This window comes from Amblyomma mixtum, chromosome 1, assembly GCF_055824585.1.
Source record: "Amblyomma mixtum isolate Tamu chromosome 1, ASM5582458v1, whole genome shotgun sequence".
Taxonomy (NCBI): domain Eukaryota; kingdom Metazoa; phylum Arthropoda; class Arachnida; order Ixodida; family Ixodidae; genus Amblyomma; species Amblyomma mixtum.
Genome location: NC_143012.1, coordinates 15039265 through 15057987, shown reverse-complemented (window position 1 = coordinate 15057987; position 18723 = coordinate 15039265). Strand labels below are relative to the sequence as shown.

General features: G+C 49.6%; 1 protein-coding gene across 2 annotated transcripts in view; it reads left to right on the top strand.

The window, feature by feature from the left end:
- The window catches only part of LOC149365537 (uncharacterized), a 77915-nt gene that overhangs the window by 498 nt on the left and 58694 nt on the right, over window positions 1-18723 (top strand). The window contains exon 1 of one of the 2 annotated variants that reach the window (XM_089543723.1): window positions 15437-15819. The exons of the other annotated variant lie outside the window; for it this stretch is intronic. Within the exon in view, the coding sequence (XP_089399849.1) occupies window positions 15582-15819 (238 nt within the window). The 5' untranslated portion in view covers window positions 15437-15581. Of the gene's footprint in view, window positions 1-15436; window positions 15820-18723 lie in introns of those variants that run through there. 2 annotated transcript variants of the gene reach the window in all.

The window sequence follows — 18723 nt, the reverse complement described above, 5'->3', positions numbered from 1 at the left end:
ACAATTTATTTCGCATTTGCTGCTGCAGCTGTGCTTTTATTCAGATGACGCGGCGTCTCCGGTGAGGAAGCGGTAATTAGCCGGCATTAAATAAGAATGTTTCCTCTGAATGGTCTGATCGTCATGTCTGCCCGAGATTGCGAGATACGAGGTGTATCTTCCACAGGCGGGTGTATCTTTTTCGTCCACTCGACAAAAGCCCTTCACGATAAGGGCGCCTTATTCAACATTGCGCGGGCTACACGATAAGACGAGAAAAAGAGATGAAAAGAAAGAAATGACCGCAAAATGACAGTGTTCTGCACCACACAAATTGGAGGTTATGATAGGGCGCACGAGAGTGGCACTTTCGCCCCGTCGTCGTCACGTAGTAGGACGTGAAGGTGCGGCTCAACCGCGCGATTGTTCGGGAGGCACTGAAGGGTGAAACGCGGCCCTGAAAGTCTCGACATGCGGACCTGTCAGTCACCGTTCGAGTCCTAGATTCACCGCCGCCCTGTCGCGAAGAACCTGTATGGGAGAGAAGCCCAGCGCTGCGGAATGCCGGTGCCCAGAGCAGACTTCGTAATCGGTGTGTATTGTGTGTGTGTGAAAAGTTTCCCTGCTGTTTTCGGAGGTGGTGAAACTTGTATACGAGCGATAAAAGGTCGATATCTGTTGAGCTTTACTTGCTTTCAGTTTTGAATCATAGAGGAGATGCGAATCTACAAAACGGCACCAAACCGTACACAGCGCGCGTTTGAGGGCATGTGTTTGTCGGCATGAATTAAAGCGCGGTTGAGGTGAGACCGCACGATTTCGGTCGCAATCACTTGCAAGCAGAATTCGCTAGCAATTTTGACGGCCGTGCTATAGCGCAATGCTTTAAGTGCTTCCGCCAATCACCGCAAATCGAATCGAGGCGTTTTGTTCGTTTTTGCGTCCCTGTACGCGCATATTGAAACAGTTTTCGATCATCTTGCGTTTTTTGTTTGCTTTGAATGGTCTGTTTCAGTGGTCTGTATAAGTCTGCTTTGGTGACCTCCTTTTTGGAGACCTTTGGGTGGACCTCACTATTGGAAGACCTCACTATGTTTTTGGTATTTAATCGGGAACAATCGCTTGTTGACTCGTTGTCACCTATGCCTGGTGTTAGTTAAATATGATCGCTTTCGCCTGCTTTCAGCTCGCCTTGTGTGTAGTGGCAATGAAAAAAAAACAACAAAAAAAACACGATCAGTACTCGGGAACAGCAAGCTTTTCGATAAAGCGAAGCATTCGCTTTAACGAGTTCTTCGCCGCTCTGTCGCCCGCTTATCTTCGTTTGTGGCGGGAAACGTCACGTTACCTCCCACAGGGCACCATTTTTGTGCGCTTGCTCGAAATATCGAATTTGTGTTTTACTTAGCGCTTATCAGCCGTGGATCTGATCGACTGTTCTTGATGATTCTAGGCGTGGAGAGAGATAAGAGGTCGGACGTGACCCCTTTACGACGTAGCGTAGCCATACGCAAGCTGCGCTTTATTTGCCGTTAAAAATGCACTTTATTTGCCATCTATATAAACCTTGCCTTCATAACCCCCCCCCCCCCCCCCCCCTCTCTTTCTCCAACTCCTAAAACAATCAACGGGAGACAAAGCACGAAAAACGCCTGCCTGAGCTAAGGCCAGCTGTCTAAACTAACCCACAGCCTTACCACTGGCTCTCAAGCAACGCTTTTAAGGCGTGACACGAGCGTAATGAAACTGCGGGATCGCCGATAGTTTCGTTATTATGGTTATAATTCGTTATATCGATAGGAAATCACGTTACTGTGGCGTTTCAAAAGAAAACTATGTTCGCTGCCTTGAACCCGTTGCTTCGTTGTTGCATGTGGTTTCGTTGTAGCGGGACATATATTTCTTCTATTCCCTCACGCGTTCTTGTTTCTAACGACAATTGCAAGATGCGCGGACGCAAACTCTTAGTAATGTGCCCTTTTTTAATGTACATTTTTATTTGTGTACGGTCGAAAATCTTTGCTATACCATTTGCGTTCCTTAAGTTATTTATTTTCGATTGCTTTGTACTTCTGAGAATGTGCGTATGACCGCCACTGCTGACGATGACGGGTAGAGGTGACGGATAGATCATGCTGCTCTGTGCATATTTTTCCACGCCGCCTCTCGCGTATTACATGAGTTGATTAAAACGAAATGAAAAATCGAGTGAAACCTTGAAACGCGTGGTCGGTTTCAGATCCGATGCTTGTTTCTTCCGATAATGAATGTTCGCCCTTCTCATTCACATTGAACTGTGCTCCTAAAGCAGCGGATTAGCTTCAAAGTAACGAATAATCTGAAACTGTACGACGCTCCAGTTTCGCTGCAGATACTGCGCGCACCTGTTTTGATTGTTCTTTCAATCGGCAATCAACGCGGATTAGGCGAAGTGGGGGGGGGGGGGGGGGGGGGGCGGCGTTTCTGCTGCTGCTGCTGCTCCTGCGGCTAGCTGCTATTCTCGGAATCAGCTCCGCGGACTGCACTCTGTGGAGGCCGGCGCGTGCGCCGGAAACGCCCATTCTGGAACTGCGTTGGTTTATGAGTTATTTCTTTTTCTTTTTCTCGCCTGACGTGGTTGGCTAGCGTGACCACTCACTTGGCTCCCGCTGTCGTAACGACGCCGCCGCACCTGTCTCTCTCCGTCTTCTCTCTTTAGCTTAGTTTTCTTAGTTTCGCTTAGTTTTCTTCTTGACAGTCAGCTGTTCAAGCCACTTGTGCGGAGAGCGCGTCGTTGGCGCTGATTGGCGTCGTCGTCGTTACGTGACTATCACTGGTTGCGTCATAATCATCCACATGACTTTGATCAACCACGTCACCCGTTGGTTTGCGTTATTTATTTTTTATTTATTTATTGCACCCCTCAGGGCAAGAGGCGTTACAGAAGGGGAGTGGCAAAAACACAAGAATAAGATTTAAAAAAATACAGCAGAGAGACAAATTTAAATCACACCTGAGTATACAATGCTAGCTATAGCTTCGCGGAACATCTCGTAATTATCGCTGTCGGCAATATCTATGGGAAGCTGATTCCAATCACGCGAGGTACGCAGCAAAAATGGCCGAGAAATATATTTGGTGTTAGAAGAAACTAAACCGACTTTATGATTATGGTCGGTACGATGGGATACATAAAATGGTTTCGAGATAAGGCGATCGCGCAGTACAGGATGATGGTACAACTTGTGAAATAATGTCACACGTGACTGTTATTTATATGTCATGTGTTTTACGATTTTGTCGGCGGGCGATCTGACCCATTACATCGCTTACACATGACCGTGAACCCCTGTACCAAGCACGAAGCCGGGAATTTTTTTTCAAGAGAGGCCCAGTGTCATTTTTTGCTTCGAAGGGGAGGTATGAGCTTAATTTCAAGGGAGGGTAAATTCTTGCCCCCCCCCCCCCCTTTTTTTTTTTTGGATGCATGCCTGCCCCTTACGCATCACGATCTCCTTCGCACCTGTCGTTTCTTTTGTGCTTTCATGAAACGTCGTCCTCTGTTGTCTCTGCGCTCTTTCAAACGCTCTCTCCCTCCGTCGTTCTCGCGCCGTCAGCTGCCGGGATGCCTGTCACCACCGCCAAGCGGGAAAACTCTGCGACTACCGTGCGCTGTCTGTGCAACGCAACGGCTCTGTTGTTGTCGTGGCTGTATGATGTACACACTCAGCGGCAAGTTCCCTGCACGTCCGGTGGCGTGCGGCGTCGCTGGCGTCGCTTGCGGTTTATTTGTTCGCTGATTCCGCACGCGTCTCCACAACCGGCGGCAGCCAGAGACAATGGGTGAAATGTTTGTCCATGTGCCGCCGAGCGCCCAGCGGCGACCGGAACAGAGAGTTACGCAAAGAGGCTTAATTAACCTACGGGGGGGGGGGGGGGGGGGGGGCGCATCCGCAGATTCGGAGAAAGGCGGGATGGGGAGAGAAGAGGGGGGGGGGGGGGGGCTGTAGTCCACGATAAAGCCACTGAAGCCTGTTTACGTTGTTACTGTGCGCGAACACGTTCTGTAGCCGCAGTACAGCTGTAGTGAATACGTGTGTGGACTTTGTAATTTATTAATTTTTTTTGTTATTGTATAGGAAGTGGGGGGGGGGGGGGATAGACAAACTGCATGCGTTCAGAGTTCTACCAGGTGTGTACTGTCGCCGTGGATGTTTGCTCAGTATGGCAGGTGAGCAAAAAGGAGAAAAATAGAAACCCGTAGAGACACGTACGACTGCTATACATGTGAGAATACGAAAGTATCGTTATGTAGAACTGCACAAGGTAGGTGAATAGATTAGTATTACGCATGTCTGATGCTGCCGTGACCGGTGACTGCGAAGCCTTCGCGAGGCCCATTTATAGCTTGACTGTACTGTGTCGCCACCTGGAGTCCTGGTGCGCAGTACTCTGCGCATGTTGATGTAGAACGATGATGCAGGCACCACCAAGGGGCGGAATCTTATGGGGAAAATCTTGATCACATGTCCAAGCAAAGCATGATGGTCACGCGCAGATCCGTTGAAACGAAGTTCGGACGGTGGACGCCAGTCTTTATGCTGATTGGGCATATAATGCTTTCGCATTAATAAAAATAAAATAAACCCGCTCATCACATCGTAGTGAAAGGACATTGCATTCAGGTTAAAGCTGGAGAGTGCGCTTGCCTCCCCCTTCCCCCTCCAACGCCTTTTCATCTGCACGGCCCAGCCACGAGTTTTATTTATGCCTTTATTATTCAAATCCGGTTGCTCACTTTTCGCTTCTTTAATGGAAGTCACTCATGAGTATGCGAGAGATTTCGATACAGATCCGTTGGGTGGTGGCTTTTGCAAAGTTTTCAGTATGCCTGTTCTCTGCCGTAGTGGTACAAGTCGTCATCGAGTTTGATAGGCTTGCGAAATGTTCCTACAACTGTGTTGTCGTCGTCGTTCGTTCGTTTGTTTGTTTGTTTGTTTGTTTGTTTGTTTGTTTGTTTGTTTGTTTGCTGTTGTCATTATGGGTACGGTTTCAGTGGCCCACAGATTTTTGTATTCGTATGCTTGTATGTGCAGTCGATGTAAGATATTTTAATTCGATATAGCGTTATGTGGGCCATGGCGGCGAAAACTTTCCGGCGCCGACGTTTATCTGACACCTTCACCTGCCAGACACGACAGGTGGCAGGTAGTGTTTAGGGGGTTTCCTTCTCTTCACCTGCCACTGTTGGCAGGTGGAAGATGGAAAGAGGGAAATTCTCCTCTCCGCTTGTAAGGGAGATGAGGGAGAGGTCGTTCTAAGGATGGTTTAGGTTTGGATTCATGAGGGTTTAACGTCCCAAAGCGTCTGAGGCTATAAGGGGCGCCGTAGTGAAGGGTTCCGGAAATTTCGGCCACCTAGGGTTCCTTAACGACACAGCAATAGAAATGGAATAAAGATAGAACCATAATTGGAATAGATTGGTGAGTGAAATGGGAATCAGAATTGGAATAGAATCTGAGCTGGAAAAGATTGGTGAGTGAATGAGAATGCTATCTAATTTTCTCCGAACCAATCCAATTGATTGCCCCTATTTATTTTTTTTTAATTCGGAGGCAAGTTTAACGTTCGTTGGATTACCGACGGAAAACATACTTGAAGAACAAGGGGGAAAAAATTATCCCTTTTAGTCAGTGAGCTGGGAGAAGCGTACGTGTCTCCGGTGAGGACGGCGCTAATAAAAAGCCCCTTCTTGTCTACGGGAAGAACCGATCGCTCGTGAGAAATGACCTCAGCGTCCTCCGAAACAGAGGAGTAAAGACGGTGTTCTCCGTATTAGGAACTTGTGATAGCGGTTTGCAAAGGTGTTTTTATAAGGTCAGCAACGCCCAGTGCTCTGGGCCGGCCCCTCACTGCTCCACTCCGTCTTCAGTCGTTGTGGTGTGTACACTCTCCTTGTCCGTCGTCTTGTGTGACTGGTTTTTTCTCCGTTTACAATGTACCAACTGGCCCGCATTTCAACCCTTCCGTCTTCATGTGCACTATGCACATCCTTATAGTGTCCTGGTTCAATGCGGAGCTCGTTCTTTGCGATACATTCAGTGCAGTATACTACACTGATTGTATACGTTTACTGTTCAGCAAAGCAGAGAAAACAGTGCTAGTAACATGTTAGAAAGGTCAGTGAGAGAGTACAGCGCACACCACTCGAAGGCCCCTGACGTGTGTGCAGCTCTCGAAGCCTCCGCGGCCGATACAGCCTCGGGTTACAACGACAGCCAGAACTGATAAAGGGTATCTTCTACTATGATGACGTCTGATGCTCCGGATATACTTACGCAGATATCCTGTGTGCAACAGAGCCCCCCGCCCGACCCCCGGACCTCTGTATTGTCTATGTAGCCCGTGTGTAGCGGTTCGTGCGTGTGTGTGTGTGTGTGTGTGGGGGGGGGGGGGGGGGGGGTGGACAATACAACGTTTTGCTTTCCTGGACACGTTTCGAAAGTGCGTGGAGAGGAGGTGTAGGGGGAGACAAGGTACGGAGGTCACCAGGGATAATGCCAGATTGGCTGCCTACTCAGTGGAATTAAGGGAGCGAAAGAGAAGAGAGATGGAAAGTTTGTTTCTGTCGCTTCATTGGAGTGTGGCCATGGGCATGGGTCATTTGTGGTCAGCAGAAACAAGCATTGCGTACGCAGTGTGCCTACGGGTGGGCGCTCAAGCTTTTATTATAGACCTTGAGTATCTGGATCACGCATTGATGGCGTTCTGTGAACTCCGGGGTTCTCTGTTCCGGGAATATGCGTTCCTTTCCTTTGACATGCCTGGACCGTGTGGTATAGACAGGGATACCCGTCGCAGAATCGATGCTTAATATTCGTAAATGATCGGGCAGATGTTGTGCAGTTTTCTTTGGTGTGGAAAGGTGTCGACTGTGACTTGGAAATGTCTAAATACTATTTCTTCCTTGCTCAGAGTTGTATGTCCTTGTGGGTGGAGTCATCCCCTTACAAAAAAAGTTTGACAGTCTATAGGCAATAAAAATGTCATAGAAAGTCTATAGATAATCTATAGATTTATGGCCATACACTTTCAGCAGACTTTTGTCTATAGACAGTCTATAGACTATGAATACAAAAAGCAATATCTATAGGAAGTCAATAGAGTCAATAACAAGTCTATAGACTGTCTCTAGACCATTTTTATAAGGGATCTACTTACTATAATGTTGTAGTATTTCCGTATAAGTGGTGAGACTATCGCGGTCATCTATATCGTCTCCTCCTACGTGGCCCGGCACGGAAGATCTCGGGCGGCGACGTGCGCGTAATTAGTATTCCTGCGGATAGAGCTGGCAGACGCCCATTTTATAGATACCGCTCCGTCACTTCATTTTTGACCAAATACTTTTACCGCTGTTGTGCCTGTTCTTCCCCTTAATGTAATTTCTACATGCCTTTTGTGAGTCTGCGATGACTGTACGCGTGCTGGTTGACTCTCAGCGCGATGACAGTTTATTCCGCTTCATGGTTAAAGAATGCAGCGTGAAAAGACAAGGACAAACGAAGAAGTGGACAGGACTGGCGTTGACTACCAACACATTTATTCAGAGAAACGAGCAGCTTTAATAATGCCATCCAAGAGCCACGTGACCAGATAAAGCAGCAGGCGTGGGAAATCTAACACAGATACACATCATTGCACACAACATGGAAGAAACAGCACATCGAGGCGACGCAACGTCACCCCGGCACCTACAAACTGCATGACCAGGATGAGCCAAAATAAACGAGTAACAAAAGAATGAATTAACGTCTACTGCTTTCCACTCATCGGGAGGCAATTGGCAGAAACAAAAGCCAAAACGTGGCTTATCTGGGCACGTGGGTCTTGGATGGCATTATAAAAGCTGCTTGTTTCGTTGAATAAATGTGTTGGTAGTAGTCAGCGTCAGTCCTGTCCACTTCTTCGTTTGTCCTTGTCTTTTCGCCCTGCATTCTTTAACCATGACCACTGACCAACAAGCCCAAGCAGCCACTTTAGTTTATTCCGCTTCCTCTGAATCTTTCGCTTGTATATAACGCTCGTTCTGACTCCGTTTTTACCTACCTCTACAGTCGTAATGGCTCCTCTGTCTCGGTGATCTGCAGCTTCCGTGTATATTATTCCATCCTCTTTGCCGTATTTCCTTTCTATATACTTCGCTCTCTATGTCGTTCTTGCTTTGTGGTATTCTGGGTGCATGTGCTTTGGTATCGGCGCGACTCCAGTTCTTTTCTTGCGTTTGGTGGCTCAGTGCCAACGTATATGCCTCAGATTGTTGTTTGATGCCTTCATTCCTGTGTATGTGAGATCGTTCCTTCTCATCTGCGCAGTCGAGTGCGCTGCCGTCAGTGCCTCTAACGTTTTCGGTTTGCTATTCGAAATACACGGCGGTACATAGGCCGGTTTCCTGACCATGGCGTCTATCTTCTTGTGTACGTTATTCTGCTAGGAATTAAGGCACGTGCGATTCTTATCGCGTCCTTTGATTTCATCGTGCTTTCTATTCGTGATTCTCTGCATCATTCTCAGGATTTGCTGTGTTGTATTACTAAGTGTGTGTGTGTGTATGCATCTTTTCTCCAGGTGAAAGGGAAGCAATGATCGCATCGTAAGTCACAGCCTAAAGCTGGACTTCCTTCAGGGAAAGAGCCAGCTTTCTCAAGCAGGAAGAGTAAATATGCTTTCATTGCGCACTGTCCGCCATTGGTTCGGGAATTTTGATGAAATGGGCCGGAAAAATATGGAAAAGTCACTGGTAGACAGGTTGGTCATATGGTTCCTGATAATCACTTAGTGAACAAAGCAGGGGAAAACCTCAGGCTGCTTGCCGGCGTTTCGACAAGATGACTTGTTTTTTGTCGAAGACAAGTCCGCTTGTCGAAACGTTGGCAATCACCCTGAGATATTTCCTGTCCTTGTTCACTCTGTGATTATGGAAAAGTCAGGTGACTTGTAAAGAGTATAGCTCACTAGACACCCTTAAGTTATTGCAGAATGTACTTTCAGTATTTGACGGCTGATCTTTTTTTATTTTTTTAAGCTGAGGAAAAAAAAAAGATTCTCGGGGCATGTTCTTCACCACGAATTAATACAACTTCACTGTGCTGCCCATTGCCTGGAGATCCTGATGTCTTAACGATTTCACGAAACACTTTTTTATTTTTCTTTCTTTTTTATTTTACAAATCGTTTTATTACTTTAGAACCCTAACACATGCTCGATTGTACAGGGCTTCTATACAACTTTAGCTCCGTCCACTCCCCCCGCTCTTCGGCCAGCTGTCTCTGAGCGGCGCTTTATTAGACGCCGCCGGCAGCAGGCAACAAAGGCCCTCGCTATGCTTGCACTTTCCGGGGCGGAGTATGAGACAAGAGCGCCGATCGCTGTTTGCTCTACGACGCGACGTGCGCTCTCCTTCGCCTCGAGGCGCCGCTGTATGCGTTGGATGTGCCCGGAACAGCTGTTGTATACGGCGAGCGTGCTGGCGGAGGGGCGTCGTCAGCCAGTCGTTCCTCGCCTCTTCTTCTTCTTCTCTTTTTGTTTGTTTCTCTTTCTCTTTTATGTCGTCGTTCCAGTTAAGGGCAGAGCTTGCAGAGTAGGTAAAACGAAGGCGACGCTGCTGTAACGCGGTGATCATCTGCCGTACCTTATATATCATCGTAATCATCTACAAAACCGTAATCAGTCCCGGCCGACTCCCTGCCAATACCTGCCAACTATTCCGAATTTTCCCTAAAATGTGCGAATTTGGATCCGCATTACGATGCCTCAAATTTTGCGGAAATAAATTTTGATTGCGAAAAACATCTGAAATCGAGAAAAACTACACCGTTGTCAGTGGTGCCTTGCGCCGCCACAAGAGAGGAATATGTACCGTATGTGAAATTAGCAGCAGTAGCTGGAACATTGTGCGGTAAAACATCGTTAATCCGACCCAGTTTCATAAACCTTTATTCCTACTCCAGAACGCACGTTAATTGGGATAATTCGGACTGCCGCCCGAGTCCTGCTAAACGCCCGTCTAGGGAATTCGTTTATTCGGACGCCCAGGGGCTGGCATCGGTCAATTCGGACGAGCTTCCGAAGTGGCGCCGTGTCATCGTATGACCTTCTCGACAAACCGATCGCCCAGATATTCGTCGCCTGGCCTGAACTGCATTTTGCATTGCTCCGACATGCGCACAACTGGAGATATTTCGACGATCGGAAGGCCTCCCGGCGATAAGCCGATAGTGTCTCACCGCATAGTTTCGTTTTCGGAGCTTCTCCGCCAACCTGTAGCGGCAGCGGTGGTGGTGGTGAAAAACTTTAATCAAGAGAGCTTGAGGGTTAAAAAAAAAATAAATAACCCTGCTGCATGGTCGGTATCCTTAGTCCGGGACACCGCATGACGAGGCCCCGTCTCGCGCCCGCTTGACCAGAGCCCTTTGGGACTCCAGTGTGGAGCAGTTGAGGAGGGCAGTCTCCCATGCCTCTCGGGTGGGGGTGGGGGAGGGGGGAAGGTGAGGATTCTGAGTACATGCCCACACCATGTGAAAGATATCGCAGATCTCTCCACAGTGCGGGCAGCGCCCATCTGTGTTCGGATCGAAGTGTTTTGCTATTGCAGGACAGAGAAGGGTTCCTGTCTGCAGGCGCCGCAGAGTTCGCTCCTCCGCCTTACTCAGCCCCTTGGCAGGTGCCGGGTAGAGACGGTGGCTGTCGCAATAATAAATTAGGATTTCGCGGAACCGCAGAAGCGGTTTATGAGCTTCTGAGCCATGAGAGCTAGGATGAGGAGCCCGGTGTGTGAGCGCTCGGGCGGCCGCATCAGCGGCCTCATTGCCTCGTAGACCCTGGTGGCCAGGAGCCCAGATCACTTTTGTGCGAGTTGGATCGGCGAGAGCGCGTCTTAGAATTTGCGAGGCCAGAGGTGATATTTCGCCTGCAAGATAATGTGCACAGGCCCGGCGAGAGTCTGTAATAACTGTTTTCGATTTTGGATCGGCGGCAGCGAGAGCTATTGCGACTTCCTCCGCTCGTGTTGAATTTGGGGCCCGAAAAGATAGCCCATCGACATTCATTCCCCGGTGGACTACGGCAGCCGTGAAGAATCCTGCGGGCGACGGCCCTGTGATGTCCACGTAATAGACGCCCTCTTTATACCCATATTGCCTCTCAAGCGTGCGAACCCGCGCTTGTCGTCTGCCTTCATGTGAAGCCATGTCCATGTTACGCGGGAGCGGAGCGACCAAGAGCATGTGGCGCCACAGCACCGGGATGTTCTCCGTCCCCTCTGGTATGCATGTGTGTTGGATGTGTAAGCGGTTTAGCAGGCGGCGCCCAGGCACCGTCTGCGATAGCCGCGTATATTGGTTCACGAGGCGCCTATCGGCTGCGCTTAGCGAAGTCAGCCATCCGAGCTACACGCCATTTAGAACAAAGATTGCCTTGTCGGGGGCACATTTCTTGTTTACGTGTTTATTTATCGAAGGCATCTTAATTGCCGCTCCGGCAAGGTTGTGAAGCCAGTGCGCTTTTCCCTCGATTCCGTCCGCTTGATATTTCTGTTCTTCCAGTGCGCCGAAATTCCGCGCTTGTCACGTGTCATTCGCCGCGGTGCTAGGCGGCATTTTTCTTTTTAAAAAATGTGTACTGCCTACCGCCCCCTCCTATTCATTATTAAATTGTGAAACAAACGCATCTCCCAGTGAGCTCTAAATCCCGATTTCGCGCCAGGCGCGCATCCGCGTTTATTCAGGAAAACCATATTTTAAAATTTTAAAGCTCACCTTTCCACGTCTGGGCCTCGGCCGCTTCTAATTCCTTTCGTTATTCTCTGCTGTGCCCGCTCTGACCCTCTCGTAATCGCGCTAATATCTGCGCGTAACATGGGCGGGCTTGATGCAATGTAATGAAAGTGAACCGTAGCTTTGGGATCATGTGAAAGGGAACACAGGAGTGTGTCACCAGATAAGTATGACTGTTATCGGCTACCATCCATACCTCAGTTTTTGCCGTTTGTTAAACCTAACATTTTGTTTTTTACCTATACGCTGTAAGCAAAAAAAAAAAATCAACAATGTGGCTAACTGTACAGCTCGGCTGTCGAGGTATGGATGTCTCTGGTTTGGTTTGGTTTATGGGGTTTAACGTCCCAAAGCGACTAAGGCTATGAGAGACGCCGTAGTGGAGGGCTCCGGAAATTTCGACCACCTGGGGTTCTTTAACGTGCACTGACATCGCACAGTACACGGGCCTCGAATTTCTCCTCCAAAGAAATTCAGCCGCCGCGACCGGGATCGAACCCGCGTCTTTCGGGCCAGCAGCCGAGCACCATAGCCACTGAGCCACCGCGGCGGCTATGGATGTCTCTAATTAGTGCATGGTTAGTCGATGGTTGCTTTTTCAAAGACTGTAATGGCATCAGTTTGTGTTTGTACCGCTCTGGGAAATGAACGAATTGAATTGAATATGACAATGCTTTTAGTCCCTTAATGACAAATCCCTGCGGCACTTCTCCTTTTCGAATTATGGAGTGTAAACTTTACTCCTTCCGTCTCTCGTCTCTCAGGACAGAGAGAAGTAGAAGAAAGCTGGAGAAGAAGAAGAGATAGGAGGAGATAAGTGAGGGAGGAAATGGGGGACGCCGTCGTGCATAGAGAAATCTAAAGATGAGAAAAAAATGCTGGCTAAACAATGCTACGGATGAGTCAAGACATAAAGGCTGTCGCGGAACGTTTCAGCTAGGCCTAATCTAGCCAGCAATCTTCATTTTAATCGCCGGAAGGGGTTCTGCTTGGAAAGCAGCTCATGGGTGACGTCCTCTTCGGGCAGCATCGCGCGATAGTTTCCACATCTCCACTGTTTACTTTGGCAAAGGTCCCTCGCGGGGCCGTCGCTGCATATGACAACGGCGGCTGTGCTGCGCGGTGTCTGCCGAAAACGAGCCCCCTGTACAGTGTGACGAGTGCCGCAGCTGCCTTCGGCGCAAGAAGAAATGATTGGTGTGCAGCCGGCACTGGAACAATAGCTGCAGGGCGGGTGATCGGGGAAGGCTGGATCGCTAGGCGCGGGGCCAGCTGTACACCGTTGGCGACAAGTGGACGTCCGTCTGTGCTGAGAAAGAGAAGAGCGCCGTCCAGATGCTGGCGGGGACTGCGTCGGTGGCTCTTGAAGAACAAGGAATATTGACGTGCGAATAAATGAAGCCTACATCTCAATTCCGGAAAACAGCGGATGGGACGAGACACAGAAAGGACACTTCAGATATACAAACGCTGACTGCCAGACCGCTGACTGCTAGGAATTGCCAGACATTCGCAACCAGATTTAAATAAATAAATAAGTAAATAAATAAATAAATACCCCAAGGCTCTCATAAACAGGGGCCGTGTGGAGGCGTTGAATTTGACAGGGCGAAACTTTGCACAGTACCTGTAGCCGCACACTCCCCAGTCGGTTGGAAGGCATTGACCCCCCACCCCCCCCCCCCCCCCCCCCACACACACACCTGTGAGTAGCTGGGCCAACTAGTTTACGGCCAGGAAGACATTCCTATGGCGAGAAAAATGTGTCCTGTATCAGGCGGAAGAAAAGTTAATTATTCCTGCAATAGGGCGAGGGTGGTCCTTTCGCTGTCTAGTATGTCGAGCTCGAATACCAACGCGTTTACCTCTTGACAGGGGATTAGGCGATTACGAGGCAGTGTCCTTGGACTGAGGGTGTGTCTAGGTGGTTTCGTTCGAAGTTGTGATTTGGACTATCTGGTGGTTCGTATAATCAATGCTCGGAGAAACAACGCAGTGTACCGGAGACACGAGAAACGCTGAGGACGAACGTGGGAGCGCCTGTCCGTCTGTTTGTTTGTCTTGTGTGTCCCGTGCCTTCGACTGCTTTGCCGAAGGTTCAATGGGTCTTGCCTGTTTCGGGGTATGTAGACGATGTGCAAGGACGGGACGATTTGCCTATGGACCACACCTTGTTTGTCAGCGGGCTAGCGGTAGCAAGTCTGCCAGGGGCTTTGCTCGGCAACAAGATCTAATGGCCCAACGCACGCATACACACACACAAACGAAAGAGAAGCGACGCGGCGCGTGGACTTCCGGCGAGTATCCCCTATCACGCTCGCGTTCTCACGGTGCGCTGTACAGGATGCGCACTTTTTATTTTTCGTATTATTTTTTGCACCATTCTCGTGGTTCGTAACCGTAGATGTTTCGTAAACGTAGATGTTTTACCTGCTGTGCCGACCTTTGACGACACTGCCGCTGGTTTTGCGCGCCTAAGCGCTTTTGGTTTGTCTGCAGCTGCCACCGCAAAAAAAAAAAAAAATGAAATACAATGACCCCCACCCTACCGGTCTGCACGAACTTTTCAGCGGTCACCCTCAGCGTCGCCCCTTCTGCTACGGCGAGGTAAAAAAAAAAAAAAAGCCATGTGTGACGGCGCCACGCCGTCTTCTTGTCCCCCCGCGCAGCCTCTCGACGACGCTCCCCAGAAACCCGTTTTTGGGAACGTGGCTTCCCTTAGGTGTCACGTGACCCCGCCGCTCCGGTCACGTGATTAATTTCGAACACTGAAAACGAACCAAGCGCTTTTGGCTGGGCCCGCCGAGGAATGCGCCCGCCAGTCTCAGCGCTATGCTCGCATGCGTGTATCGCTACGCGGCGGAAAAAGAAGCGTATGCTGGAATAGCAGAAGTCTGAGGCGTCTGTCCATTTGAGAAGAGGCGAGCGTTGACTCATTGATTGCAGCGTGGGGACATTAAGCGCGAGGACTTCTCAGGGCTGCATCGCATTTCAGTTTTTGTTCTTGATGTGAACGGCGTCCTCTTGGGAAACGTGCCGTCGAAGAAGACAACCTTGGGGGCGTCAAATTCTCTCTTCCGAAAGAAATGAACAGATGGGGCAGGGAGCGCACGGACGGGCGGACGGACAGGATGTTGAGCAAATGCGGCGCCGCCTGTAGATAAGCGATGGCACTACAGTGTATAGGAAAAGAAAAGAAGAAAAGAAAACTCAGGTAGCTGAAAGGCTTCGAGGTGTCGTTGACGGTGTGCGCCAGTGCTCGGACTACACGCTGCAGAGCTGACGCCGCTGTATCGACTCGCATATGAGCGCGGCCGTGGCACCTTTGGACTCGGTTCCAAATGCACAGCTCCCTCGCGCGTGCTAATCGGCGACGTGTCCGTGGTAAAGAGAGCTCACGGCCGTGTTTTATCACCTCGCTGCGGTCAACCCGTCCTCACCTCGACTGCGGAAGCATCGGCGGAGAGCACACCTTTGCGGCTCGCGTGTGAGATTGTGCGCGGAGAACACGCTCACTTCTCGTCGCATCAAGAGCTATCGCGGATAAGGGAGGTGCTACCATCACGAGGAAGAACTGCCGCGTGTGTGTGCGCGTTTGCTTGCTTGTGCGCTGTGGTTTTGTCCGCGAGATAAGAGGCCATTGTTGCTGCCGCTAACATTACCGCGTTTCTGCCTCAGCTGGCAAGAACAGCTGTGTGCTGTCGTCGAACGGGTGTTGAACAGTGATAGTTCCCCGTGTGTCCGTGAGGAGTGACACGAAGTCGTCGTCGCTCTGTGGTGCTCGGGAGGATGCTTCGGCCGGCCGTCGACCGGGAGTCTTCGGAAGAGGAAGTTGGTTCCGGTTTCGCGCTGGATAGTAAGCGGCAGGGGGCCACTGCCACTTGGGGAGTGCTATCGCTTCCGAGGCGCTGCCTGCGTTGGGCCGGAAGTCGCCTCTGGAGCTGCCTGGTCTTCGGCTTCCTGTGGCCGTATTTCCTGCTCCGGATAGTGTGTCGCGCCTGGCTGCGTCTCCTCAAGGGCTGCTTGCGTGAGTGTCTCCACTTCCGGTTGAGATTTAGCGCCTTGCCGTCGACTCTGCGACGCGTTCGAAAAGCCTTTCGGTGTGCGCAGACGTTTCCAGCGAGCGTTTCCTTTGGGGCGTTGCCATATTGCTCGTTGGACCGTTGTGTGTGCGTTTGGCGTGAGCACGGTTCTAAAGCGAACATCCTGCACCTCTTCGCAGTTGTTCAAAGAGCAGGTGTTTTGGAACAGTCGATACTGAGCTCTGTGTGATGCAGAGGATGATCGTAGTTTCTTATGCGTTAAGCTGGGTTCTATACCTCGGTGGCTGGTTTATTGGTTGGCTTATTGGGGTTTAACGTCCCAAAGCAACTCGGGTTATGAGAGACGCCGTAGTGGAGGGCTCCGGAAATTTCGACCACCTGGGGTTCTTTAACGTGCACTGACATCGCACAGTATACGGGCCTCTAGAATTTCGCCTTCATCGAAATTCAGCCGCCGCGGCCGGGATCGAACCCGCGTCTTTCGGGTCAGTAGCCGAGCGCCGTAACCACTTAGCCACCGCGGCGGGCTGACGTACCTCGCTGGCGCGCTTCTGAAAACGTTCATTTGCTTATCGACGCTCTGTATATACAGTGGTCAACGTTGCGTCGATCTTATAACTGGCTCCATTGACCTGTCTTTGATAGTTTGCGGGATATGATTTGCTACAGGCATCGATCACCGAGCGCAGAAGGACGCAAAGCGTGATATCTACGGGCAGCTATTGTTGCTTGAAAAAATTTTCCACGCCTTGGTCGAAATGCACCTTTATATGTTGTCGATTTGAGCAAAGCGGCATCTCTCTGTAGAGTTTTAAAAAAATTGCGTTAAAAAAAAAAATGGATGTGGCTTTCCGTACCCTAAGCAACAAATCGTCCGCACTTTTTGCCTTGTATCCGAGGTGAGGAAAGGATAGCTGGGCCTTTTCCCCTCCCCTATCCACCTCCCGTTAAATGGGTATGTGTAGCAGGAACCATGACTTCTGCCCTGAGTGGGTTTGTGATGGAAGCAAGTTACAAAGGCTAAACAGCAGCCGTTTTCGAATTCTCCCCAACGTTCTGACAACCGCGTAATCGCAGAGTGCTTACTGGTTAACCGCATCGGTATCACTGTTGCTGCACACTGCAGATATTGCAGTTGCGTCTTCGCTGGGTAACATAATGGGGCCCTGAATCTCTTTAATCTCCGCTGACCTGGCCTCTCGGGATGAGAGTTTTTATTACGCGGCGCTGATAGGCAGGAGGAAACAACGCGCGGGCACGCGTCCTTGCGACCTTGCTATTGGCCATAAAAGCTGCAGAGCTCTGCACACAGTGATAACAGAGGCGGATGTATGGGCGCTATCGTGCAGGTGCGCCTCACAGGCCTTTTTTTTCTCTTTCATGTCACCCGCGCTTATCGCTTTGCATGCCACGTTTGTTGTTTTCGCGCACTGAAACACAGTGGGGACGTCTGTAAAAATCTGGGATTTTTCCTATATTATTTGTTTTTTTTTTTTTTGGTGAATATTCTGGTGTATTTAGCTAAAACCTTATTGAATGGCAGGGGCGAGTTCTCGGTGCTGCATCAACTGAACGGCCCATGACTTTTGCCTATATCTTATGCTATAGTGTTGGCTCGTCTGTGGTGTTCTTATATGATTCGATCGTCCATTATTTACTGCTATACTCTGCTAAGATGTCTTGTTTGTCAAGTGTACTCGTTTTGGGGCACTCGCCACGCGGAGGTGTTCCTCTTGCTGAAAGGAACACTAAGGAGAAATTTAAAGTTGGCTTGTGTCGATAGGGTGCGACATTATAACGACAAAGCCACTGCTCTGACCGAAAACAAAGCTTTTACAAGCTATAGAAAATACAAAAAATAGGTGGCGCCATCACCAGCCGACTTCGCAAGTAAAGTTCAGTGCGTCGACACTTGTTTTTTTTCGCACATCTCAGAGGCTATCCTACAAAGCCATTCACTTCGAAATGGTGATAACGGAGTCAATTTCGATGCTGACGTCACCAGTTCGAATCGAGTGGCGGGAAAATTTTCAAATGCAATTTTCTCTACAATAAACGCGTCTTTTGCTGCCTAACAAACATTCATATTTTTTTTTCAATTTTTACTGAGAACAAAAATTGGATGGCATTGTCTTCCTCAGCGTCCCTTTAAGGGGAGCATAGGTCGACGTGATACTCTTTATATCAAAGGCCCCGATACGAACGAAAAGGAAAGTCGTGCTATGTTTCCTGTTGTTCGAAAGAGTAGACTAAGAACTACAGTCGAACTTCGTTATAACGAATCGGTCTATACGAAATAATGGATATAACGAAGGAATGGCGATTCCCCTTGGAAGCTCGGTCAACACGGGCTATAACGAAGCTACGGCTATAACGAAGTAATCGCCGGACCCCTTCCACTTCGTTATAACGACGTTCTGCTTGTAGTTTACGGTGCTTGCGGAACACATCGATGACTGTACGCGTCCCAGCTTTATTTAAGCCACGGTTGAAGTCGAGTTTCGCTTCAATGAGTAATCCCAGCGCAGTTTGAAGTCGTCTCCTGGCGCGACATTGCCGAGCCCAAGCTTTCCGGCTTTGCAGGCAGACCGCGGATGCGGCTTAACGAAGGCGCCTTACGTAAAACTGCGAGCGTGCAGGGCATACCTAAGTCTTTGAGGTGTTCGAAAGCTTCGAAGCTTCGATCCTGAGCGCTTGCAGTGCTTGCGTCGGCCATCTGTAAGCGCTGCGGGTCCGTCGTCTTGATGCAAGAACGTCGCGCGCGGAACGAAACAAACTCGAAACTGCCCCGTGTCTTTCTTCGTGATCGTTTCTTTCCCGCGGAAATGTCGATTGCGTAACAAGCGTGACGTCTTTTGCATCGACTGTATTGGATGGCAACAAGTTAT